The sequence below is a fragment of the Sitophilus oryzae genome, unplaced genomic scaffold, assembly GCF_002938485.1.
Source record: "Sitophilus oryzae breed Bouriz unplaced genomic scaffold, Soryzae_2.0 scaffold_1436_pilon_pilon, whole genome shotgun sequence".
Lineage (NCBI taxonomy): Eukaryota > Metazoa > Arthropoda > Insecta > Coleoptera > Curculionidae > Sitophilus > Sitophilus oryzae.
The window spans coordinates 3,392,300-3,419,357 of record NW_022146100.1 but is presented as its reverse complement, the minus strand read 5'-3'; the positions used below and the strand labels follow the sequence as shown (position 1 = coordinate 3,419,357).

Sequence of the window (27,058 nt, the reverse complement as noted above, 5' to 3'; positions counted from 1 at the left end):
GATCTCTTTGTTGCCAACTTCAGTTGGATATATGTCAAATATGTAAAAAATTAAGTCACCATCTTTCAGAAACAATGCTATAACTTTTTTAATATGAAATTATAATATTATATATATCTTATTTTGTTGAATATGAGCATTCTCTAATTTAGTATAGGAACCTAGTGTATTATTATTTAAAAAAATGGAACCAGAAATAGCTAAATATATGCGAATGTGAGTATTAATAATAGTATGTACTTCAATTTTTATACATGAGAACAGTTCTGAAGGTATTTTATCTTTTATTTATTACTTATACAGGGAAAGAAAACCAGGTTCTATCGATGTCCATCCAAATATTGATGCAATCGTCTTAAGTTATGATATTGATGTGCAAATACTTGGTGCTAAAGAAAATCCACTACATGGAGAAAAAAAGGTAAATAGCAAGCAAAATAATGACCACAGCCATTAGAAAATTGTATGTTTATAATTCTTAGAGTTTGAAAAAGATTATTGAACTTCCCATGATCAACAGCCGAACCGATTGCCACTCTCTCTCAAGAGAAGTGATAAATCAATGTGACTTAATACATCATTCGAGATTATCTGAGGTTGAACAGATAATATATTACTTAAAGAAAAGAAAGTTACAGGGATTAAAGGGTAAGTTTAAAGTCTATTTAAATCTATTCCTGTTAATAATTATTATTAGTATAGTATAAATTAAGGATAATTTAAATGTAGAATTAATTTTATGATACGTTTCCTAAAGTTTTTGTACTAAATTTTAAGTAATTGGTTTTTGTAAATACTTTTATCTTTTAGGACGTTATTTCAGTACCGAATAAAGTTGCTAATTAGTGGTTATATTGCACTACACTTGAATTTTATTAATAACATTGTTATTTTAGTTAGTGTTTGCACTAATCTGTAATTTTTATTCTGTAATTAGGACCATCAAAAATAGAAGTTATTAAGGGATCGTATATACCAATTCTTATAACAGGTATTTGTGACGATTAATAGGTAATTTTATTATGGGTCAGTCTTTTTCGCCCACCTATGCTATTTAAATGAAGTTGAAATAGTTTTTTAATTAATGCTAAGCTTAAAAAAAGATTAATAATATCCTAATCTATTTCAACTAAGTTTTATTTTGTCATAATAACATATATGGCTTTTTTGTAATATTTGTTTGCTTCAGTTAAATAATATGACACCTGCATTATAACTGCTTCTTATAAAATACCCACGAATGGAACTTCCATTGATAATTTTATGAATAGTGTTTTTCTCGTTTGTTTAAATATTATAAATTGTGTAAGATATTGTATATTTACTTAACATTGTGCTGGTTATAAATTGTAAAAGGGTTATACAAGATTGGTGAAGTGTTTTGAAATAAATAAGGTTCATTGTTAGCTTCTTTGTTTGTTGTTCAGTGTATCTATCTTATGTATTTTGTAGCTTTACATCTTATAACATAGTAACTACATAGGTTATCTAAAAAAAATGTTTGTATTTTAGATAGTCTTGTAGTAAAATCTGCTCATAATTTATGTAAAATTTGTTGATAAATTTCTTTAAATTATTGCAATAAAGTAACATATTTTTCCCTAAATTATATGTATAACAATAGACTATTAGAAAAACGTTATTCTTAAAAAGCCCTGTTATGTAATTTTGATTTATTTTTAGTGTTAATACTTTTCATGTATCTATTTTTAATGTAGAAATAAGTTTAATTTATTTTCTTTTTGTAAACTCGTTTTAGAACTTATTTTTTGAGAATATGAAAAAAATATTCTGTTAGAATCCTAGCCTATAGTCTGTTATAAAAGAATTACGAATTTATTTTGCATTATTCTGAAATAAGGTATCCTGTTTTGTCTACTACTAGTATGGAAAAATACTGCTTGTATCAGTAGTTATAATGAGATATAGGCATGTATAGAACGGTCGCGTAGAAGCTGCTGTTTATGAAGGCTACTACTGCTTTAATTTATAAATTCTATTATTTTCGTATTTGGAAAATGTCAATTAATATTTATTAAATATTTAGAAAACAGAATAAATTTACCAATTAACATGAAAAACATCGCTAGAACTAATAAATTCTAATATGAAATAACAACTAATCATTGATGCTTTTTACTTGTTAACCCTGTTGATATAATATGAATTCTTTTAAATCCTTCATACAAATACTGTACTCTACTGTGTCGAAAGTTGCTTTAAATCATACCCTATAATCGAAAAAAAAAACTTGTCAAGGTGGCTTTGAAAAGATAAGCCTTTGCCCATTTTGACACCGTTTTTTTTTCGTTATATTATGTTTGGACATTTTCCATCATTCTTTTTTTTTCTTAAACAAATTTATTTATGCTGATATAATAAATTATAGGTGATGGTGACAAAAATGGCGAAAAGGCGTCGTACGCTGAAGCGAATTACAACAATTTACTTGAATACATCGATCTTCTCTATGAGGGGATGCCTGAAAAAATTCGAGGCGCTCATTTTATCCAGTACCTTGCCAGGGATCCGGAAAATTTGGATGCGTTATCGAAAAATGGTAAAATTTTATACTATATCTTCTGTTTCTTCATGAAAACTGTTTCTAGAAACTCTGATAAGTGCTTTAGGCCGTGTTTTGAGGGAGGACTGGAAGAGAAGTATAACTTTAAGCACTCACTTGGTTTTTACTTTTTTTTGCTTTTCTGTGTATTCCAAGTTCCATGACATTATTCTCAAATGCAAGGTAAGGAGAAGAATTATTGACTAATTATATTTTGACTAACAACACAAAAACAATGTAATTAATTAAAAGAGTATTATTTAAATATCTAATTACCATTTGGTATAAAGTATTAGCGGCACTTTTGACCACCCTGTAACTTCGTTGTGGATAAAGCAAGAATATTAATATTATTATAGCTGGCTAAGTTACCACAATATCTAGTAATAATTATTATACCTCATAGTTTATGAATTATCGCTTGTCAAGTTTCTTTAATTTCGACATTCGCTCACTGACAGATCATCAAAATTCTAAGGTAGTAGTAATTGTTGGTGCTTAAAAGTGTAATTTTTAAAAAAGACTATGAAAATAAGCAAAAAAACGAGAATTACTCACAATGATTCAACAACAACACGATATTATACAAAATATTGACTGACACTAGGGTAATTGTCAAATAATAAAGGACAACATTGCTGAACACGGCGCAATGTGACCAACATAGCGATAATAAAATTCGGTTTAAACTAATTTTTGCAGCTTTAATCTAAATAGAATATCTGTTACAATCATTTGCTCTATAAAGTTTTATTAGCCATCCCGTTCCATTTGAAAAAATCGAGATTAAAAATACGATCTTTTAACTTTTAAATACTCTATTATGATTTATGATGTGTCATAGGTTGGATCGATTTGTATGGACATTATCGATTTCGAATTGAGAAGGTACGACAAATGGAAGGCGAGCCTGGACGGGGGCGAAGCACCCACCGACGCCCCCATCGTGAAAAAAACGTGCCCCAACAGCGCCAGCATGACCGAGATTCCGCGCAGTCGCATTCCCGAGCCCGTGAGGCCTCGGTCCGGCAATTTTTCCGATGCGAACATCAAATCGGCGATGGACGGCAGCATCTACGACGATCTCACCACTTCCATGGAGAGTTTGGACGATAAGAAGCTCACGCCAGAACAAAAGGTAAATATTCCCCTGGAACATATGCAGGGCTTTGATTGAAAACCTAAAGCTACACGCACACTGGTGCGATCACGGCCGCAATCACGATCACGATCAGGGCAGCGATAACATGAGCGATCATTTTAGCACACACCAACGCGTTCGCGTTCACGTTCACCGCCGTACCTATATGTAGTGCGCCATCCTGTAGGTATACATAGGTACAAATTAAAAATATGAATTATGTATACCGAAAAAAACATTCTTAAATATTTACCTACAATATTTAAACTTAAACAATAAAAATGTATTCATATGTACTATCCAATCCAATTGCAACTCCAATTTTGTCTCAAACTTTTTATTTTTAATTCTATTATTTTTGTAACTTAGATCGGATAAATCATATAGAATTTTGTGTATTTTTACAGCCTTAATTAGCTGCTCTGTTAACTCCATTTCTAAAGTGCAACAAAAAAAAAACACACAAAATAACGGGAAATTCCTATCAGTTGGGTCGCGATCATGCGAGCAAACTCGACAAGTTGAATCTGATCGCCACCGCAGAATAGAACGCCTTCAAGCCGCTTCCTCTCCAAAACTTGATCGCGCCAATGTGAAACAGCACATATGTATTCTTCAGCAACTTTTGGCCGCGGCCGTGATCGCACCAGTGTGCGTACAGCTTAAGGTCGAACGTGATGGGGACCAATATTTGCCGACTCAAATTCTGGTTTATCAGTGCCGTTCTAATTTTATTCAAAACGTGTAAAAATATGATGTAGGATAGACTCAGTAATTTGTTATTTTATTTTATGTTGTCAATAAATGTTGGTAGTTTTAAATTTGTCATAAAAATATACCTATATTTGGTCATAGAAACTGTGCGGTCTGGTTTTAACGTTTTCAGTGATATCGAGAGCTGAATAGAAAATGAAATGTATTAAAATGAGATAAAAATTGGGTCGACATATTTCTTCTATGCAGTATTGCCGGATTTTGCATCAAAATTTCAAACCGGACCAGTAGGCGTTATTTTTTAAAAGTAGTAACGGTTGCGTTATGTTATTTATAAATAATTGTTATAAAATAACAGATAGTTAAATAGCAACCCATCACTACTATTTTACAGTCTTTTTCGCCAAATCGCAAGAGTGTCAATGTTAATTTAAATTCTGCCACAAAAAAAAAATCCTTCCAGATTTACTACTTCTAAACAACTACCAGTTGTAGAATAAATAAGCTCAGTAAATACTAACAAATCCACAAAACTTCAAATCAAATTCAAATATGTCAAATGAATCATCAAACAGAACTGTCAAGGATCCCCATCTCCATCTACCATTCATGAAGACATGGATAGCATTATACTCCTTAAGTTTTTTATTCAAAGCTCTGAAGTATGCGTCTCAATCTTTTTTTACCGTTAAATGACCTATTTTGACAGTTAAACTCGCTGATACAAACGATCTAAGATTTTATTGAACTGTTTTGCCTATTTTAGACCAAACGTTTCCGTACATTGCTTAGAAAACAAGAGCACCTTCTCAGAGTGGCCTACTATCTGCTGTTAAATATCGCCGAGGATGAGTCGGTGGAGGAGAAAATGTCAAAAAGAAACATCGTAGGCCTACTGATCAAAGCTTTAGAACGGGACAACAACGATATGCTGATACTGGTCACGACCTTTCTAAAAAAACTGTCCATTATGCAATGCAACAAAGAGGTTATGTCCACGTACAATATCGTCGACAGTTTGAGTAAATTGTTGGATTCAAAGAGCGCCGATTTGGTCCATCTTACGTTGAAGCTGTTGTTCAATTTGTCTTTCGACAATAAGTTACGAAGTAAAATGATTAGGAGTGGATTCATACCGAAAATCGTCTGTTTTATGGGTAAGTATAGAAATTATACCAAAATATCTTCCATACACAAAACATCCCCCTTTAGAACATTTTCTGTAATGGCAATGACTGGACGTAAAAGCTATACTGTGCGAACAAACACTAGAGGCCCTGCTAATCATTAGAAAATTAACAAATATTCATTTGTTTTTTAAATAATATACACGTTCTACGTTACACTATGGCACAAAGATAACATTCACTATCACAGAAACGCCTCCTAGCGGGCATTTTTTGGACTTGAAAATAATTTCCAGCGATTTCTCTTGTTCGATTTGCTTATTAGAATTTTCTTCCCAAAGTTATACGATAAATAGTTTCTGAGATACAGCCGGCGTCCATTCTTTGTTGCCCACCCTGTACCTATTCCGTCACAATTACAAAAATGTTTTGTGTTATATTCAAAAAAAAATAAAACTAAATGTAGGGATCGATATTATTTCATGAATTTAGTGCGTGAATAAACTCAAGGGGGCGTTTCTTTAAGTCAACGCGACATATAAGTCAAAATTCTAATCTAATAATTTTGATAGTGGAATTGTCAATTTTAAGCGGAAAAATCCAATGAGGTTATATACAGGGAGACGCTATGAGCATTTAAAGTGCTTGCGAAAAATGGTAATACTAGGCGTGGCTTAAGCCAGCACCAATATGGCGGCATTAGCAGGGCCGGATTACAGAAACTTCTTTGAAAAATTTTATTTTACACAATATAACGACCTCAACTTTTTTAAATAAAAAATTAATTAATCAAAATAACTACAAAACCTACAATTTTTTCAAAAATATAAATTACAAGATTAATTTTAATGACTATATACTATGTATATTTAAGGAGGAAACACAAAAAATAATACACATTAAAATAAATTAAATTTTATTGCTCACTAAATAACATTGTTTTGTTGCTAGTATGTCTTAAACTAATTGCCTTGTTTTTATTGATGTATCTAACAATAATAACCTTAACATTTTAAAAAAAAATTAGAAAAAAAGCGGAAAATAATTAAACATGATTACTGATTTACCATAATTAACATTTTGATAGTCATTAAAATTTAGAAATCTTAGGAAATGATTATTTATTTGATAAAAATTTTCTAAAGAGAGCAAAATTTATATACTACGTACTAAATTTAAAATGTTCTGATATAAAATTTTATTAAAATAATAAATGTTTATCAATAAATATAAGTCGTTAAGACTTTATCTGCAAAAAGTAAATTTACTTTGTTGATTTTATAATATTTATCTAAAAATTAAAGCAATACTAAATAAAGTTTGTACATAGTATATGCTAGCAGATGCTAAAAGGAATGTAAATAAATGTTTAAGTACAAAATCTTAGTGTAAAATAGAAAAATAAACCGTAGTTAAAACAAAACTTTTCCAAATTTGGCCTAGCAAAATACTCTTTCCTGTCAAAAAAGTATATGAAAGTAAAATAACAGATATTGTTAAGAATTTTTTACAAGAATAGAGTCGAGGCATGTTTTAATTACTTAATTTGCCTCTAACAAACTATTAAATAACTAAACACTTTGTCAATATAGAAACACTTAATATTTAATAAGCCAAACGCATAACTAGTTAAATGGAAAATACGAAAATAATTTAATCAGGTCCTGTATGTTTACACTTACCTGTGAAATGCAATTTCAGTGGATTTCTTCCTCTCCACACGTTGTCGACTGCAATGCAACCACTTAAGGCAGCACACAAAGACATGTTCGGAAAGTCCAAATATTCAAATAAAAACACAAAAATAGTCTTGGAAAATTAAAAAAACACTCGCAGCAACGCACTTAACCTCAAAAACTGAACTGTCAGAATTGCCAGTACCAATATGGCGTAACTGGGTACATTTCTCGATAGCTTATGTCGCCTCCTCCCTTATAACCTCATTGGGAAAAATGTTGACATGCATCAGTATTTCTAGGGTTTTTTCCCAATTGTTAGTTTCATTATTATCGGTTGGTATTAAATTATGTTATACAGAGTGAAACAACGATAAAGTTAATTATCGCTTTTGTTTGGGGACTTGTCAAAAAATTGTTCAATACAATAGTTTTAGGGAATATTTAGGTACAAATTTAAAATTTAACTATTTAGTTATTAGTACAACCAAATTATTAGTACACAGTTAATATAGTTATCTTACACCCATTACACAGGCCGACATGATTTTTGTAACACGAGTCAGTTGCAGAATTTCTTCATAAAAATATGCTTCTAATAACAGAAAAAATACTCCTGAAGCTCCTACACGTACCACTTTTCAGTTGCCTAATTACGCCTCTTTTTTGCAGGTAGTCAATTTTATAGATGTCAGGTATTAAGTCTAGGTAGATTCGCTTTACATACAGGTAAGGTAATTTTATGATGGGATGATTGAAAGGGACGCATTTTGTGCACTATAATATATTGTGAAAAACATAAGAGAGTTCAGTTTTCAGTTGATTTTTCGACGTGAGTTGTTCTAGCGTGTAGATAAATAGTACGAAAATGTCAAGTCAAACGCGCCGCAGTTGTAAAGTGTCTCCTGATCGATTTTGTTACATTTGTGGAGAATTTATGGTGCAATCACAAGCCAGACCATTTTCTGAAAATGTGAGAGAAAGCCTACTTCAAGTATTTTGGAGTTTTGGTTGGAGATCAAGACAAGCAGTGGGCTCCTGCATGTGTGCTGCGTTACTTGTAGCGTGTCGCTTGTGCAGTGGATGAAAGGGAAGAGGAAAAATGCCATTTGCGGTTCCAATGGTATGGCGAGAACCAACTTACCATTTTGACGATTGCTATTTTTGCCTGACGAAAGGCTGAAGGTTTTTTTCAAAAAAACAAAAGCACAAGATCGAGTATCCCAATTTGCCGTCTGGCCATACGACCTGTTCTTCATGGTGCAGAATCTCCCAGTGCCGATCGCGCCCTTAGACTGGCAAGGTATTGTTTTGGAAGATAAGGAAGATATTGAATCAAACAGCTCTGGAGACCAGTGTACTGATCCTACCTTTACCCCAGAGGGCGGTTCCGGACAAGCCACATTTGATTGTTCAAAGCGAGTTGAATGACTTAGTGCGTGACTTGGGGTTATCAAAGCAGCAGTCAGAACTTCTACTTGATCCCGGCTTATGGAATGGAATCTGTTAGCCAATGAAACAAATATCACCACTTTTAGAAAAGAAATGCTCTGTTCTCTCTGCATTCTACAGTATGGAGGATCTTTCGTTGTGTGCATGTACTGATATCGATGGCTTAATGCAGGAAACTTTCTATAGAACATTCTCCCTGTGAGTGGCGCTTATTCATAGATTCGTCGAAATATAGCCTAAAAGCTGTAAGTTATTGCATAACGGAAATTTAAAACCCTCTATACCAGTTGCCCATTCAGTGACAATGGGAAACTTATGAAAATATGCGCATGCTTTTAGATAGAATCAACTACAACAGGTATAAATGGCAGATATGTGGGGACTTGAAAGTTATAGGAATTTTAGTGGGACTTCAGGGAGGATTTACAAAATATTGCTGTTTTCTTTGTTTGTGGGACAGTCGTGCAGTAAATCATCATTTTGTACAGAAAATTTGGCCAGAAAGAAGTGAATTTCAACCGGGTTCCCAAAATGTCAAGTATATCCCTCTTGTAGACCCCAAAGACGTCCTCCTGCCTCCTCTTCATATCAAACTTGGCCTCATGGAAAACTTCGTGAAAGCTATGAATAAAGAAGGTGATGGATTTAAATACCTAAGGCAAGTCTTTCCCCAGTTGAGTGATGCCAAATTGAAAGAGGTGGTATTTTTATTGGACCACAAATCAGGAAATTGTTGGACGACACAAATTTCACAGACACGCTTACCAGGCAGGAACCTCAGAGCATGGACCTCATTTTGTTAGTGTAGTGAGGGATTTTTTGGAAACAATAAGGATGCGAACGACGAACAATTGGTTAATGAGCTTTTTAGATGCTTATAAATCGTTTGGTGCCCGAATGTCTTTAAAATCTTCACTTTCTCCATTCCTCATTTGTCATTTTTCCCTGAAAATATGGGTGCTGTCCAGTGATGAGCAAGGTGAGAGATTCCATCAAGACATAAGGACAATGGAAATTCGTTATCAAGGACGATGGGATCCAGCCATGATGGGTGATTACTGTTGGTTTTGAAGAGAGAGAAGACGCGGTCCCTCATAAAAGGAAAAGTAAAAGTTTTTGTTTGTTTTTGATCTCGTTTCGATTGTTTTTGTACTTTTTAGGTATAAGTAATGTTTGAGGAGTGTAAACTATAAAATATAATCGGTATATAGGCTTAAGAAGTTCTTAAATCATGTTTTGAATAGCTATCTTAATATATTGAATATTGTAATATTGAATGATGTTTTATTAATGTAACAAAAAAACCTTACGTGTTACGACTTTTTTTTTGCCACTTTCGTGATTAGATAGGTTCATTCTACCACAATAGTTTTGAGGTCTGAATTAACAGAGTTGTTTTTAAAAAACGATTTTATTGTTACAAACGTTCTCGACAAAGTACAGAGAGTGAAAAGTCTGCTTCGAACCGTGCAGTTCGCTTTTATATGTGACATAATGTAAAATAGGCATTCAGTATTTAATTACAATGAAATAACACTTATTTATACATATAACTCCTCCCCAGTTATTGACAAGAAAATAACGGAGTTATTTTCGGGGTCCTCTTCTGGACTGGAACATGCTGTTCTTCTTCTTCTTTAAACATGGAAAGTACTTCTTGAGTTGTGGGTATTTTCTGAACACTAGGTATATTGCAATTATTAGACAAATGAAAATAATCGCAATATCGAAGATGACTGGTTGATAGGTTCTTTCTTCGTCTTTGATCGGTGATAGTTCATTGAATTTTTTCTTTATCTCGTATAATATCGTCGAAGTTGATTTTCGATAGCTTCGGAGCAATATATTCGAATTTGGACTTTGGTTTTTCAAGATTTTCTAGTTGTGTACCCTCAGGCAGGATTAAAGGTTTTCTCTTCTTAGTTGAAACATCGTTTCTATATGTTCTTGAATCGATGGTCACTTGGCATTCGGATGGAATATTTATTAAAGTTGGTTTCTAACATTGATGTATTGATTGATTCTGCATTGCATATATTCGTTCTTTGCTTTGGCTGGCAAGAGTAGAATTTCTTTTGTGTGATTTGACTAGTGACGGATTCTTTTTATGTCGATGTGAACAAGTTGAACAGCTGGAAGTCTCTGCACAGTAGTTGGATAGTGCATTCGTCTCTGTGCATGGAAGTTTCTCTTTGACAGAAGTATTTTCTCCAGGAATGGACAATGCTTCTTCCTCAAATTGGTATGACTGGTCTTCTTGTGCCAGGAATGGGTATTTAGGAATGAAAATATTTTGATTTAGGATAATTGGGTATAGGTGGTAAAGGTGTATTCCTTAGATCTAATTATAGGAACGTGTATAGCGAAAATTAATTTATTTTCAAGAAAAATGTTACCTGTGTACCCAATAACTGATAATAGGTTAATATATTTTTTAAAATTTGAACTTCGTTATTTTTATAAATTGTTCTTAAGTAATTTAATAGTTCATTTAACTCTCGTAGCTTGATATGATAACTTACGTTATGTAAAGGCGTTCAACTTTGCAAAACATAATCGCGTCTTCGAGATTATCGAGAAAAGTAATCAGACTCTGGCAGTCTAGATTAAGTTGCAGAAAACAATGCCTTGAAAATTCAAGTATGCATTTAGATTTGATATAGTTTTGCTCAACTGTTTGTTGGAATAGTTTCAGACTTTTTCTAATTTTTGCTGATTTGTAGTTAGAGAAACAATTGTTTTATTATAATTATTTATTAAGTTTTTCGATAAGGAAATTTGTAAATTAGCTTTCGTTTATTAAGCCTTTTGATTTTGTTCTAGCTATTTATAGCATTTTGATATTTTGTCCGTCTTCAGAATCTAGTGTACCGAAAAGCCATTTAGAGGTTTTTCCCTACAATATTTACTAATCCACGCTTTGTCCTAATGTGCGGATAAAGATTCTTTAATTTATTTTTGTGTTGAACCGATCAAGAATTGCGTTCTTAATAAAGTACTTTTCTGATAATCCATGGGTATGACTATGGTTAGTAACGTTTTCTTTATTTACATGATTTTTAATAAGCGAAAAGCATTGTTCTATATTAATTAATTGATTAATAATAGGGTTTATATCTATATAATGTAAAAATGTGTGCTTAGAATAAACTAACTTAGAGGTTCCTAGTTGCATAGGCAAAATAGGGTTTTTTATAGTTTTAAGTTCGATGTCCTGTGACAGAATTGTCTTCGCGTGAAGTACCAGGAATATCAGCAGGATCTGGATCTTCTTCATCGTTGTTTTCCTGAAAATTTGATTTTTTCTTTACCTTAGGTTTTCTAGCTAGGCTTTTATGATATGTTCCTTTATTTGTTATTAATTTAATTTGATCTTCTTTTTCGATCGTTGCCTTTTTAAATTTAGGTTGATCTTTTCCTCTAGCTTTCGTTTTTATATAAACTACATCTGATTTAAGGAATTCAGGTGGATCTTGTCTTTTCTCATTTCGTTTTGTTATAATTAATTCCTTAGTTCTTGCGTTTATACTTTGAATATTTCTATAAAGATCTTCAGCTTGTTCTTTATGTTTTTGTATATAATTTGATACTATTATTTCGTCATTTAAATCGAATGGGTCAGTGTTATTTATATGCCCTTTAATTATTTCAAAAGGTGTATGTTTTGTTACGCTATGAATTGAATTATTATATCCTAATATAGATCGTTTTATTAATTGACTGGGACTAAGATTTGGATGATCACTTTTAGACATCTATAATGTTCGGATCAGAGATGAGTAGAAATCTCTCTACAGGTGAGTTTGATGTACTATTTTTCGGTGTTGTATAGTGTATCTCAATTTTATAGAGTTTACAAAATCTTCTACTTCCTTGTTTTTGAACTCGGTTCCACAATCGGTTGTTATTTTCAAAGGTAAACCGTGATGGGTTATAAAAGTGTATAGATTTTCGATTATCGTAGGACCTGTTAAAGCGTTTAAAGATATGCTTGTCCATATCTAGAAAAAGCATCTATAATTGTTAAAAGCTCTCATTTGATATTTTAAATGTATCAATATGGATTTGTTCGAAAGGTTTCGATGTTGTGGTAGGTGTTAAATTAAATTTTTACGATGGGTGGACTTCGATCGTACTTATTTTTCTGACAAGTCTCACAATTGTTTACGTAGTTTTCAATATCTTCGCTCATTTTTGGCCAGTAAAATTTTGATGTTAAAGCGTTTTTCATTTCATTGATACCGCGATGACAAGTTTTGTCGTGTGGTACATTTCAAGTTTTTCTTTTTGTTCGTTTAATGTTTCGATATCGTTTAGAAATTTACTACACTGAATAAAATTAAATGCAGTATTTTTTAAATAATTTTTGTAAAGTAATGATAAAATTTCTAGCTAATTAATTGATCTTTAAAATACATAGCATAGGGTTTGTTTGGGGTCAATAAATTCCTTTGAGAAATTTTTGGCTACAAAGTTTTCTGTTGATCGGCGTTGTGATATAGTTACATATATTCGAGTATTTTTTGAATATTTGTTCGTGTCTACATTTTATATTATCGATCTCTCCGTAGGTGAATATTACTTGATTTTTATAAGTGTTTAATGAACGTTCTGAAATAGGGAGACCTATTATTGGTTCTTCTAGAGAGGTATGACGTGTTTCTAAATCAGTTGATTCTTTTTTTTCTTTATAGGATTTGGTGGTCTTATTTGTATATCTGAGTGGATAATTATTTTTGGTTTAGAGTTTTATTCCTAATATTTCTTCTAATTCTTTTTCTTCTATATATCAGGTAAACTTTCTCTATTTTTTATTAATTCTTCGATTACTTCGTCAATATCTCCTGGGTTATTATCGATTGATTCTGTCTCTAAGGCGTTTAACTCTTGATTATTTATTGGTATTCTTGATAACGCATCGGCTGCTTGATTTTGTTTGCCTTTTTTGTATTTGATATTGTAATCGAACTCTTCTTCTGGTCGAGTTATAATTTCTCCTTGAAAAATATTAACTGGAACTTTTTTTATTAGTTTTTCGTGAGGGTTTATGGAAAAAGAAAAATTTATTTCTTCCGGTTGGCGATATTTGAACGGTATTTCGACAAAATTGTTTATTAATCTTTTATTAGTTAAATCGATATTTAAGTTCATATTTATTAAGTCTTTAAACCTATAACCTTATCGAAATAATCGTGAAATCAAATAAAATAAATTTAATTTTATGATTACTTCCAAATTCCGGGAATGAGGAGGTCAGCTTGATATTTTGTTGATTTTTGACCAATAGCTGTTTTAGATTATATTGGTTGTTTGATAGATACAGTTCGGGAAAAGGTTTTCCACAATAGATGGATTTTTAAAATAGAGCGCGAGCTTCCGGTATCGATTAATAATTTTAACTTAGGATGTTTTATTTCTACATACGGAAGAGCGTTACTTGAACAGATGTTTATTTCTATCATGTTTTTCCCTTCTTTTCTGGCTGGGTTTCGAAAATCCTCTTTGTGCAGGATTTTGTTCCTCGACAACTTTCTCGTATTCGGGTTCCTGTTGAAATTCTTCTTCCAAACTATGAACAGGGTATTCTTCAGAATATTGGTTTTCGTATTCGTCATAATTGTTATAATCGGTATAATTATAGTTTTGTTCATAGGGATGCGTATTTGTTGTGTCTTGGTACGCATAATTATTCATGTTTTCGTTGTATTCATTAGTAAAATAATTTTGGAAAGGTGAAATCTGGTGGTCCAGTTGCTTGGAAAGGTATTGGATACTGTCTATTCTGATATGATTGGATTTGACTATCCCTTTTCTTCGAAGCAAAGATGGGTTTTGCTAGTTGTAGACATAGGCTCTGGTTTTGATGATTGTTGGTGTGGTGGAATGGGCTTTGGCTTAAAGACATTTATAGAGTGGTCCAAAGACTTCTCTATTTGTTGGATATCGTCTTGGAGGCATTTCTCTTTGAGTAATATTAATTGCTGACAAGGCCAAGGTTGTTTTTGGTTAAAATTTGTATTAGGTACATTTTTGATTGAATTGATTGTATTGATTTGGGTGATTAAATTGATTTTGATTATTAAATTGTTGTCTATTATTATTTTTGATATAGTTAGAATTTGTTGTGTGGAAAATTTGTTGTGTTAGAAAAAATTATTTTGATTTTGGAAATTTTGTTGTGTTGGTTTTGATGGAAATTTTGTGTTTTGTACACCTTGTTTTGTTCGTTAGAACTGCCATAGAGCATTTCAAAATTTTCAAATTCATTTAGCGCACGCCATTGCATCTTCTAAGGATGTCGGTTTTAATGTAAAGATTGTTTCTGCTTAAAGTTCCGCTGCAACCTGCAATAAAATGTATTTAACGCGGTCTTATCATAAGTGGCTTATCTGACATCGTTTTTTCTAGAGGCGCTAGGCACGTATCGTTACTGATTCTTTGAATTACGTTACTTTTTAAGAGAGTTGTAATCTGCTGCCAAAACTTAAGAGATGTTCGTTTTAAACGGTCGCGTTCTCGTCAATTCTGGATTAAGCAATCTAAATCACGTCTATCTGAGAAACATTGTATTAAAGCGGCTTTTAATTTCGACCACCAATTGTCTAATTCCAATCTGTTTCCTATCATTATTTCGGCTTTTCCCACTAATTTGACTGTACGCACTCAAAACATGCTGTTTAAAATCTTCGTCTGGTACGGTAGCATATTTTAGTAAAGTGATTCACATTTAAATATAAAAGTATTTAATGTATTACTGTTTCCGTCAAAGGCTTAATATTTTGTACTTTTGACTTAAAAAATATCCCAATTTACAGTTCGTATATTTTCATTTTCTGAAGCACTTGTTCTCGCATTCATTTTATTTATTTCTGTATTAAGTTTTACTGTTAAATTTGATAGTCTGTCCGCTAACTCGTCTACACTCATGAACGTGCCTTAGTTTTTCATTTACGATCTATGAGCGTAAATTTTATTTTGTATTTTTTATTTATTTTAATTATTTTTACTTAATAAAATGTAGTACTAGGTAACTTTTTTTCTTTGTTACTTTACTAGTAAAGAATTTTTTCTTTTTTTGGTTTTTGTTTTTCTTAATCTAATGTCTTCGATAGACTGTCCTATAACTATCCTACACTGATTTCCTTAAACAGAGGTATACCAAAGGGGCAAAAAGGAAGGCACTTACTTTTTGAAGTCTTTCCTGTCCTTTTCCTGACTCCAGCACTCTGCTTTCTTCGTCGGGGGTGGTTTTGAGACAACTCTTCTTGCTCGTTCAGGTTTAGACAGCTAATCCGGATCGATTGCACTATCCTGTCCTTCACTTCACAAAGTTTTTGTTCGAATTTCGCGTTAAAGGGTTGAAACCGCACTTCCCGACGTTTACCACCATGCTGTGACACTCGAAAGGGAATACACGAAATCCTACCGACTGCGCCAGTTTTTGAGGTCCTGAATTACCAGAGTTGTTTTTTAAAAACGATTTTATTATTTACAAACGTTCTCTGACAAAGTACAGAGAGTGAAAGTCTGCTTCGAACCGTGCAGTTCGCTTTTATATGTGACATAATGTAAAATAGGCATTCAGTATTTAATTACAATGAAATAACACTTATTTATACATATAACTCAATATCCTATTGAGCTTTGTGTTACATCGAAAAAATTTTTTTTTGTCGGCCTGTGTTATCTTTATTTGAATTTCAGGTGATGACAGACATCAAGAAGTCGTTTTTAAGCTACTTTACCATCTCAGTTATGATGAAGATTCTAAAAGTTATTTTGTTGAATGTATTGGACTTGTAAGTTTTTTTTCTCTTTTAAGTTAAAATAATAAATTATTATAGTAACAAAAATTGTTTTAGATCCTAGATATGCTTTTGTTAAGCGGCAATAACGAGGGTGATAAAATCATGATAGCTCTCTGTATAAATTTAGCAGCGCACGCTGAAATTTCACAGCAAATGGTGAGGAATATGAGGCTACAATCGCTCGTTACAAGGGCCTTTACGTACGAAGACAGCATGCTCATGAAATTGCTCCATAATATTTCTAATAACTCTTCCTTGTCTGCCTCATTTATAGTAAGTAATTTTAGCCGATAACCAATAAAATTTAACAAAAAACTGTCTTTTTAGGAATTCGTAGGCGACATTTCCAAAACGGTTGTGGACTCGCAAGACATGGATTTCGTCAGAGAAAGCATCGGAATTTTAAGCAATCTCCATTTGCCAGATTTAGATTGGGCAGAAATATTCAATCATTTCGGCTTAGCCCAATGGATCAAGAAAATTATTAGTGTAAATAACGCAGATCCGGAATTAGTTTTGCAGGTACAGAAAAAATCGCGATCTACATACCGTTCGTCGAGAAAAAAACGGCGTCACAGTAACCTTTTTTAAGTTTCAAAGTTTACTGTGACACCGTTTTTTTTCGGTTGTTTGGTGACAATTTCGATGCTCAACATTGGCAACTCAGAAACTACGAGAGATACGAATTCGGTGAAATGGGATAAAAGTTGCGTAATTAGATGTTTGACAAACACCTATGAACAAAACCACGGTATCTTGATTAGTTTAGAATTTATGTCAAAAAAATGAAAATAATACGTTTATATTAAATGACAATATCTTCAGAACTTATTATAACCAGGTTTACATCACAATATATTTCACTCTATTCATTTAACTGTTTTATACTTGGCAATATTGTAATTGCATCAAAATTCATAGAAATTGTCCCTTTAAAGTGCGACCCGCTCTGTCTTTTTCTAAAATCGTTTCTCTCTCCCACTGTCTCGTCTTTGTAGTCTTTGCTATTAGATAGAGCAAAAAATAATCTATACGGTGGTATCTAATTTTTATTCATTATTATGTAAATTCACAAGAAAAAAATAGATTTTTTCAAAATTCGCCGAAAATCAAGTCTGCCTTGGAAATCCAATTGACACTTTATATGTCAGCAAGTTATTTTTTGTTTATTCTATTAAGTGTCAAATCTGGATGCACAAAAATGGTATAGTAGAGTTCAATACACATCAATACAGAACCTAAAATTTTATTGTCAAGAATGCCAGCCCAGACGTACAAAGAATATATTACTCTGGTCTGGTTTCTCTAATTAAATGAGGATTTTCTTTTGCATAATACTGTGAAGCAAAATAAAACACTAAATCACCACGATACACCAAAACACTTACTTTTACACTGGACGCGCTTTTCGCTAACCATGTTAGCATCATCAGCAGATGATTATAAACTAAAATACAATCTACAATTGGAGCGTTTATATACTCGCTCAGTGGACACAGAGTGGGCGTGGCAAGATCTAGCCAACCGAGTCAGAACCCACCGAGCGTAACAGATTTCCGCCACTAGAGTAGTAGGAACAAAGAACTTGAAGGAATTGGACCGTTGTCTCTGTTCATACTGTCTTTACATTTATTAATTCTGATGCTTTCATATGCATCTAATTGCCTGTAATTTGAGACTTGTTTGAGTAATTTTAAGTTATTAAGATCTATACAATGTTCTTTATCAACAATATGTTCGGCAACGCAAGATTTGTGCTTAGATTTGTGTAATCTCTCGTAGTTTCTGAGATGCCAATGTTGAGCATCGAAATTGTCACCACCCTGTATAGTTGGTTCATTTTGAGTGTTTTTTTTTTCTAGGTTATAATACTTTTGAGCACGGCGGCTGCCGATGAAAATTGTGCGAAATTACTCTGTGACAATGGAATCATGAAAAAACTGATAGATTTATTGAAAACGCATCAGGAAGATGACGAGATTGTGTTGCAAATAATATACACGTTCTACGTTACACTATGGCACAAAGATAACATTCACTACTTGATAGAAAAGACAGGTAAATGACTCTATACAGTTTTGGCGATTTACAAAAAAAAATTACCGTGCTGACAACTGTTACTTTTGGGTCGGCATTTACATGTGTGGAAGTAAATCGCATAGGGATCTCATTAAGTCGGAGTGAGAGAAATGCGACCGACAGACGCGACGCGCGACGGTGTGCTGTTGCGGTGTTGCCGATACGCCTTTCCCTATGAAGTAAAGTAAAATCACGATCGCAGATCGCTTATTTTTAAAAGACTTTTTTTAAGAGATAACTAGATAAAATCATTAGACATGTTTCTGAGCATCTGAAATGGAATTATAAGGATATCGTAGGGTGTCATTTTTTTTATAACGAAAAAACGTCAGTAATCGCGATAATTTAAAAACTTTACTTTTTAACACATAACAGGCCATAACTCGAGAACCACTTTAGATATTGAAATTTTTTTGTTTTCAAGATCGGATATTTTACAATAAGTTTACATAAGAAAAATTCGATAAGGTTGTTTTTTCCATTCAAAAATTGTAAACAATCCATCCATTTACTTTTAGAGCATAGCAATTTTCAGCAATCGTATAATTTTTTTATTGATAAAGATTTTCACATACTGTCTACAAAGAAAATACAGCAGAAATATTAACAAAGTTCTTGAAAAAACTACAATCTATTATTTCTAATAGATTTCGAGATATCGATTTTTGAATTCAAAGTTCTAATAGCGCGACCACTATCGAACACCCACTCAATTCCACTTATTTTTACCAAAAATGCAAGTGTTTCTGGCTTGCACAAAAAAATCAAGCTATAGGGAAAATTACAATGACTAGTTAATAAATAAACAAATCAAGTATCACGAGACGTAATTAAATCGTGAAGCTGAAAGCATGACGTACACCGCTCCCTAGAACTTTAAGTACTGACAGAGGTATTGATTGGGTCGACCGGTGAACTGCGACAAATCTGCTATATCCCCTTCCACGTCTCTTAGCGATGTGCATAGTTTCTCGGTTTATTTCATACGTTTGGCAACGTGTTTACTGTCCTCTCTTTGTTCAGTACATTATAAACGCATTGTACTCTTCTTACATACGGAAATCTCGACCCAAGAATAACCTTTGCCAGCCCTTAGTATATCAAATTACATGTTTAAAATCATAATATTTTTAACAAGATATGTGGTGCATCCAAGACCAAGCCAAACCAAAAACGCCCATCCTTGGTTAATATACAGGGTATGTTAGTAAATCCTTATTTTTCAATTTTTTCCTCAGATGTGCCAGCTTACTTGGTAGACCTGCTGCAAGACAACAACAAGAACATCAGAAAGATATGCAACACGTGCTTGAATATAATTTCCGAATACGACAGCGTTTGGGCCGACAGGATACGTATCGAAAAATTCCGACATCACAACGCGCAGTGGCTTCAAATGGTCGATTCTCAGCAGCTGGAGCCGGAAGAAGAAGAAGAAGACGAATTGCCGCCGTATTTGAATACCGAATACCTGAGTCAGGCCGTGGTCAAACCAATGAGCAGTAAGTAAACTAATTTTTATATAACGGACCACATCGAAAAAAAAACGGCGTCAAAGACTGCTAGGAAAGGACAATCGATGATAATTTTAGCGAGGTCAAGCCCAAGACGTCATTTACTTGACCTGTACTCTTCTTTATTTTTTCATGGCGCTTACTGCCGTTGGTCTTAAGAAGGTTTTGATCTATTTTTATATTGAGAAAAATATTTTTTTGTAGCCTGGAAACGTTCTATCCTTTTTTAATTTTTCTATAATTGTAGTCAGGGCCGTTCCTGGTGAGCGTGCAGTGCGTGAACGCACGTAGGCGCAACATTTTGGAGGCGCAAAATCGAAGTGTCAATCAGTACTTTGTAACAAAAAACCGATACGCTTTCTTGTTAATAAACAAATACTTTGCTTAGCGTCTTTTTTGCGTTGGCCGCACCGAATAAACAAGTCTAGGGCAATCTGCCGGCAACACATTGATCTCATCTATTTATTTTTCATTTTATGGAAAGCACTGTTCATTAAAATGTTGTATCCTATGTTATAGGGCTTGTTTCGCTCTACAATTTCCTGTCTCACAATATACCGTTTGTGTCGGGGAAGGGATCATAGTTTCATAGTTGTCGATTTTCGAAAGAAATTAGTACATGTATATTATTTCGTATATTTTTCATTTTATTGATTTTATGGAAAGCACTGTTCATTAAAATGTTGTATCCTATGTTATAGGGCTTGTTTCTCTCTACAATTTCCTGTCTCATAATATACCGTTTGTGTCGGGGGTTGTGTGAAGTTTGTGTACCGTTTGTGTGAAGGGATCATAGTTACAAAGTTGTCGATTTTCGAAATAAATCAGTACATGTATATTATTTCGTATATTTTTCATTTTATTGATTTTATGGAAAGTACTGTTCATTAAAATGTTGTATCCTATGTTATAGGACTTGTTTCTCTCTACAATTTCCTGTCTCACAATGTACCGTTTGTGTCCGGGAAGGGTTCATAGTTTCATAGTTGTCGATTTTCGAAAGAAATCAGTACATGTATATTATTTCCGATTTTTAGTTTATTGTTTTTATATATTTCATATAAAATGGGTCAGTTTTTTTCTTTAAGGTACTATTTTTGTTACTAAATATTTTTGTGGTTTTGTTTGTTTTCTTTATTTAATAAATGTTTTTATACTTTAATTAGAATAGTTTTTTTACATTTCCAATTACAGATTGCTCGTTTGTCGCAGAATATAAATTCTTTAAATTTTTGAGATTAATATTAAAATATATAATTGATTTAAATATAAAAAGGGCGCACCAAAGAATGCTGCACGTAGGCGCCAAATACCCCAGGAACGGGCCTGATTGTAGTGTTAATTTTTAATGAATATTTATATCGATTTTTAGTAAATACCGTCTATAGATTGACCGAAAATTATCGTGGATTATCATTCCCCAGTCGTCTTTGACGGCATTTTTTTCGATCTTACGGCACTTTATTTGGTTAATATTTATAATTTCACTATATAAACATTTTACAGGCAACAAATCACTTCATTTAGAAGAAGACAAGGAACTTGATGATTATATGTTACAAGACGACTTTGATATAGAGTAAGTTATTATTATTTTTTTTTAAATACATTTTTATATAAAAAATGTTTTTATTACTTTTAGGAACATTGAAGATTACGAACTAGAAGATCTATAAAAATATATTCCAGTATAATGAAATTTTGAATTCCAGTCACTTGATCTAGTCCACTTAATATTAAAAAATATATATATTTATATTATACCTACATTACCTTTACTAAGAATTATTAATGAGCTTTATTTACTTATTGTTTATTTTTTAGAAATTTTACTAAACCAAAAAGAAAACACTTTTTCTCTGTAATTCATAAAATAAAAAAAATTAGCTAACAAATCGATGTTTTTTTAACGATATTTATATTGACATGTTCAGTAAAAAATCTTTAAAATATTCTTCGTGAATGTCTTCTATTATTACAACGTCCGTTCCTATTTTATTTTGCTCAATCTTAAGTAATCCTTTATTTTTATTATCAGTGACGACGGTCGCGTTTACTTTGTTTAATTTGACGATATGTTTTTCCGGATCGAGGAACGCGAACGCTATAAAAGCGTCGCAAGGTTGCCAGATCGGTCGATAATCTTTGTATAGTATTTTTTCCACATCTGTCAACAGTTTCAAGGCAGGCGTTTTACCTCCTAGAATGTCGTATCTCCAATCCTAAAATAAAAGATTACATAAGTCATATCACATGCAATGGCATACAGTACAACAATCTATAAATACAATCTCAAAGGTTCTTTGAGAATGTATTTATAGATTTTTTTAACTGTCAAAATAAACACACAATTGAAATTGAATTATAATAAAAAAAAACCTAATGTCTATATCTACGTGGCGGATTCATCTCTCCAAAAGAATCCTTATAGGTATTTCGCCACTGCAAGAAAATATACTTAGATCCATTTTATCACACACTAAACCAATGAATACAGAACAAACAAAAAATTTAATATACAAAATACCATGTGAATATGATAAATTTTACATTGGTGAAACATCTACACCCTTAATTATTCTTGAAAAAACTACAATCTATTATTTCTAATAGATTTCGAGATATCGATTTTTGAATTCAAAGTTCTAATAGCGCGACCACTATCGAACACCCACTCAATTCCACTTATTTTTACCAAAAATGCAAGTGTTTCTAGCTTGCACAAAAAAATCAAGCTATAGGGAAAATTAGAATGACTCGTTAATAAATAAACAAATCAAGTATCACGAGACGTAATTAAATCGTGAAGCTGAACACATGACGTACACCGCTCCCTAGAACTTTAAATACTGACAGAGGTATTGATTGGGTCGACCGGTCAACTGCGACAAATCTGCTATATCCCCTTCCACGTCTCTTAGCGATGTGCACAGTTTCTCGGTTTATTTCATACGTTTGGCAACGTGTTTACAGTCGAAAATATACACGGTGCTCTCGGGAGATTCAGAGTCTAGACAAGTAGACAAGTAGTTTCCGTTGGATTAACGCAGCAGTGTTTACAAAAAATAACTATTTTATTTTGTAGATTTTCTTGCAATGGCGAAATATCCATATAGAATTGTTTTGGAGAAAAAAAAACATCTTGTATAATAAATAACTATTTGATTCTTACCAGACTGATTGACGGTTTGAGCGTTGCTTCCCACGGTAGAATAAACACAGAATTCGACAAAGAACTTAGTACAATGTACGCTGCTTCTGGATCATAGGAAAAATTGAATTCTACTGGTATATCCAATAATTTCTCATCATTCTCTGGAATGTATTATTAAAACTTTCTGTATATTTTAATCGTATTAGAAGAACTATTTGTACACTTTGCAAATATACAGGGTATAAAAAAATAGTATACCAAATTTCAGTGGGTAATAATTCTACAGATAAAAGTAAAGGAAAAAGTTGATACATACTATTTTTTTCTTCCTAATACATTTTATTCAATGGATAATACTAACTTGTGTAATTCCCTCCCATTATCCAAACATCTTTAAGGCTGCTAGCGAATTTTTCGTTGTTTTTTATCGATCGAGCGATATTTGTCAAAGGCGCCAGACATATCAGTGATATTTCTTTAGGATTATTCACAACCAGATTCACTAAAGCTTCAGCTGCGTGTTCTCGTCTCACTATAGACAAATCCGGTTCTTTATCGTAAGTTAAATCAGCCAAACCATCTTTTCCATGAAAATAACTCAATTCCTGGTCGTGCTTTAATAGTGGCTTGTGTGCCCCTTGAAAAACTGGAATCTGCAATATATACAGATTGTGTAAATAATGATAAGCGCAATCAGTTCTACTTACGTCAGTTCTTTGTGTTATTTCTAAAAGACGCACAGTGTTCCTGACTACATGATCAACACTAGTGTTGCCTGATGCACAGGTGATGGCTTCTATTTTAACTAAACCTAGTTTTTCTGCATGTAAAAAAAGGAGAATTGCCAAATAATCATCACAGCCTACATCAACATCTAAAATCACGCGTCGCATTTTGTTTCTTCTAGTATTTCTTAGAAAAAATGTATTTTTATTATTATCTGGATGTTACAAGGCTCACTCTCTTATTATGTCAATTTTTAGTTGGGTTAAATTATAAATTAGGGAGACAATATAATTATCTTTATTGTTCTTCATGTCTGTATTATTACTACAAACAGAGGAATCCTAGATAACACAGTAATCAAATAATTTAAAAATTACCTACCTATTTATAGAAAAAAACAAGGTTTTATAAATATTTGACTTGCAAGACTGTATAAAGATTTCAAATAGTTAACATAGAATACTGCATTTTTAAAGCAAATCTAATACATTGATAATAAAATAGATTAATAAATACATATAATAACAATAACAATAGGTTTGTCAATAATATTTAAGGATTTTCTGTGTCCATCCTATCATCGTTCCCATTTACTTGATGAGCCTCTTGTAATTCTTTCCTTATTTCCCGGTTGGAATGTAATAGTTGCAACAGTTGCGCATGTAGGTTATCATTCTTCGATTCAATTTCATCGAGAGCCACAAACAGTGCATCTAACTGATGATCTAGATTTTGAAATGCTAGAAAGAAAACATTTTAGACAAAATCTTACCTCCCAAAATTTGTGTATTTGTAGAGCTACCTTCGTCACCTATGTTTTCTTCAGTGTAATCCTCATCAAAGGATTCAGAATTGGAAATTTCAACATTTTCGCCTTGATTGTTGGTTTCCTCAGTTTCATCTGCGGAATCCGTGGTATTTAAATCGTTTTTTTGTGGATCTTGTTGAAAATCTTCTTGCTCGCCCATTTTTTTTATTTAACGTTAATTATTGTAGTAAATTAACTGATCACAAATTGAATTACATATCACATGATGTAAACGCGTGAGCATAAAGACGATGGCGAATGGCCATAGAAAAACAAAAAATAAATAATAAATTACACACTTCCCACCATAGCTTCCCACTTCTTTCAAAATTTTTTGACTTTTTAAATGTAACAAGCACAGAATATACTAACGAAAAAGAAGCCCAAGTTCCTTGTAATAAATCGGTTCCATTTTCGTAACGCCATCTCTCGACATAGCTGACATTATAGGTTATCCAAAGGGGTGCGGGGCCGGGGGGAATTGTAAAATACACTTTTTTATTTTAATTATTTTTATTCGCTATTTGCAATTTTATTTTTAAAACATATTATGTGAAACAATCACATAATATGTCTTAAAAATAAAATTACAAACGGAAACAAAAGGAATTAAATAATCTGAAAATCTACAAAGTTTATTGATAAAAAAGTTAGGCTATGCAAATTGATAAGTATATTAAGTATAACCTCTTTGGTATAACATTGTTAAACAAACATTAACAAATCATAACATATCAGATCATAGAACTAAAAAAAGTACTATTACATAAAAACAGGTGATACAATACTTCAAAATTAATTTTAACATAATATCAAAACCGAAAAATCAAACTGCAAACACAACCACACTTATCACAACAGAAATTAACACACACTTTCGCGGCAAATGTCCAAGTGTCCAAGAAAGACTGATCATTCTGATTGGTCCTGGTCCGGTCGTAGCTCACGTCGTATTGTCGGTAAGCAAAATCCCTGTCCAAAAATTTTGACGATCAGCGCCATCATCCGTCATAATTGGGAAACTTTTGCTGGAACCATTTTTAATATTTCACTTACATGGCCCTGGTAACAAGTGACAAGACAAGAACATGACCATAGATATTAAAAAGGGCACAGACATGCACATACCACTGACACCAAAAAACAAATAACTTTTATCTACTCTAAATCATATATAAAATGGCTACATCATTTATCAATTAACCAAACTTCCTAATCTGTGGGTTCGCTGAAGGCCCCTAAACGGTGACGGAGAGGAAGAAGACGTCAAACGTCAAACCTTCTTTTTTTTAGGTTATCCGTCAGAAAGGGTGATCTTTTATACTTTTAGGTAAATTTTTATTCGAATTTTAATGTGAAAATGAAAAATATTGATGTGGATAACTAAAACGACCTTCCATATCCATAATTATAACAAAATAAACGAAAATATGTGATAGATACTTGTGATGATTTCAGATTTGTCAAGTCCGAATACAGAGTTAAAAGGTAAACATTTGTTTTAGTGATGGCAGACGCGGCAGCACCGAAAAAATCCAAACCGGAAAAGAAGCCCGCTAAGGAGGCCGCCGCTGCTGGTAGCGCAGAAAAAAAATCAGTTAAAAAGAGGCCTTTGAAACGCCATGGAAGACTCTACGCTAAAGCCATCTTCACGGGGTACAAACGTGGACTTCGTAATCAACACGAAAATACCGCATTATTAAAAGTTGAAGGTACCGAATCGAAGGTAGACAGTTGGTTTTATGTAGGCAAGAAGTGCGTGTTTGTATACAAGGCAAAGAACAAGACCTGTGTTCCCGGTAAACCCAAATCCGTTAAATCAAAAGTTAGGGCTATTTGGGGCAAAGTAACGCGACCCCACGGAACCAGAGGAGCAGTGAGAGCAAAGTTTAAGAGGAATTTGCCCGCCAAAGCAATGGGACACCGCATTCGTATCGTAAGTACATGTTTAAATCTAATATGGTTTTACAGTAATGTGTGTTTTGGTGTTATTAAAACCCTTACTAGTAGTCTCAGTAAATATTAAAATTATACTTTTTTTTTCAGATGTTGTATCCATCCAGGATCTAATAACATAAAATACCTATGTTAATTAATTTTAATTTAAAACCATTAATAAATTTGTATAATTTAAGGTAACTTTGGTTTTAATTATCCAAATAGTCTCTATTTCTAGAGCAAAGTATTTTTTCAAAATGCTGTGATCAAACATCAATTCTAAATAAAGAAATAGAAATAAGCATATAGAGTGGCTTATTATCAAAAAAAGCTTCATATTAAGTTTTCTATTAGAAAT

At 32.6% G+C, this 27,058-nt stretch overlaps 4 protein-coding genes across 8 annotated transcripts; 2 read left to right on the top strand and 2 right to left on the bottom strand.

Moving 5' to 3' along the window:
- The first annotated feature begins 33 nt into the window (after window positions 1-33).
- Window positions 34-21,969, top strand: LOC115876478 (kinesin-associated protein 3). 3 transcript variants are annotated; one of them, XM_030892271.1, is made up of 15 exons: window positions 34-216; window positions 304-421; window positions 483-648; window positions 938-991; window positions 2,390-2,560; window positions 2,610-2,746; window positions 3,408-3,701; window positions 5,185-5,575; window positions 16,378-16,472; window positions 16,536-16,754; window positions 16,809-17,003; window positions 18,344-18,539; window positions 19,799-20,062; window positions 21,581-21,653; window positions 21,717-21,969. In XM_030892271.1, exons 1-15 carry the CDS (start codon window positions 185-187, stop codon window positions 21,748-21,750), a joined length of 2,439 nt encoding a protein of 812 aa, XP_030748131.1. In that variant the 5' UTR covers window positions 34-184; the 3' UTR covers window positions 21,751-21,969. The 3 variants fall into 3 exon arrangements, with proteins under 3 accessions (XP_030748131.1, XP_030748132.1, XP_030748133.1); XM_030892272.1 differs by lacking the exon at window positions 938-991; XM_030892273.1 differs by lacking the exon at window positions 34-216 and having other exon boundaries at window positions 304-420; window positions 481-648.
- LOC115876479 (inosine-uridine preferring nucleoside hydrolase-like) lies at window positions 21,737-24,426 on the bottom strand. Of its 2 annotated transcripts, none has more exons than XM_030892274.1 (5): window positions 24,336-24,426; window positions 23,936-24,278; window positions 23,590-23,881; window positions 23,247-23,389; window positions 21,737-22,296 (listed from the first exon to the last, which is right to left on the bottom strand). In XM_030892274.1, the coding sequence occupies exons 2-5, from the start codon at window positions 24,119-24,121 to the stop codon at window positions 21,991-21,993; spliced, it is 927 nt and encodes a 308-aa protein (XP_030748134.1). In that variant the 5' UTR covers window positions 24,122-24,278; window positions 24,336-24,426; the 3' UTR covers window positions 21,737-21,990. The 2 variants fall into 2 exon arrangements, with proteins under 2 accessions (XP_030748134.1, XP_030748135.1); XM_030892275.1 differs by having other exon boundaries at window positions 23,936-24,140; window positions 24,336-24,415.
- LOC115876480 (UPF0184 protein C9orf16 homolog) lies at window positions 24,242-25,198 on the bottom strand. The gene is made up of 2 exons (XM_030892276.1): window positions 24,757-25,198; window positions 24,242-24,694 (listed from the first exon to the last, which is right to left on the bottom strand). The coding sequence occupies exons 1-2, from the start codon at window positions 24,920-24,922 to the stop codon at window positions 24,507-24,509; spliced, it is 354 nt and encodes a 117-aa protein (XP_030748136.1). The 5' UTR covers window positions 24,923-25,198; the 3' UTR covers window positions 24,242-24,506.
- A 777-nt stretch (window positions 25,199-25,975) lies between these two features.
- On the top strand, window positions 25,976-26,901 carry LOC115876475 (60S ribosomal protein L35a). Of its 2 annotated transcripts, none has more exons than XM_030892267.1 (3): window positions 25,976-26,092; window positions 26,268-26,698; window positions 26,809-26,901. In XM_030892267.1, the coding sequence occupies exons 2-3, from the start codon at window positions 26,270-26,272 to the stop codon at window positions 26,830-26,832; spliced, it is 453 nt and encodes a 150-aa protein (XP_030748127.1). In that variant the 5' UTR covers window positions 25,976-26,092; window positions 26,268-26,269; the 3' UTR covers window positions 26,833-26,901. The 2 variants fall into 2 exon arrangements, with proteins under 2 accessions (XP_030748127.1, XP_030748128.1); XM_030892268.1 differs by having other exon boundaries at window positions 26,019-26,092; window positions 26,221-26,698.
- Window positions 26,902-27,058: the final 157 nt, after the last annotated feature.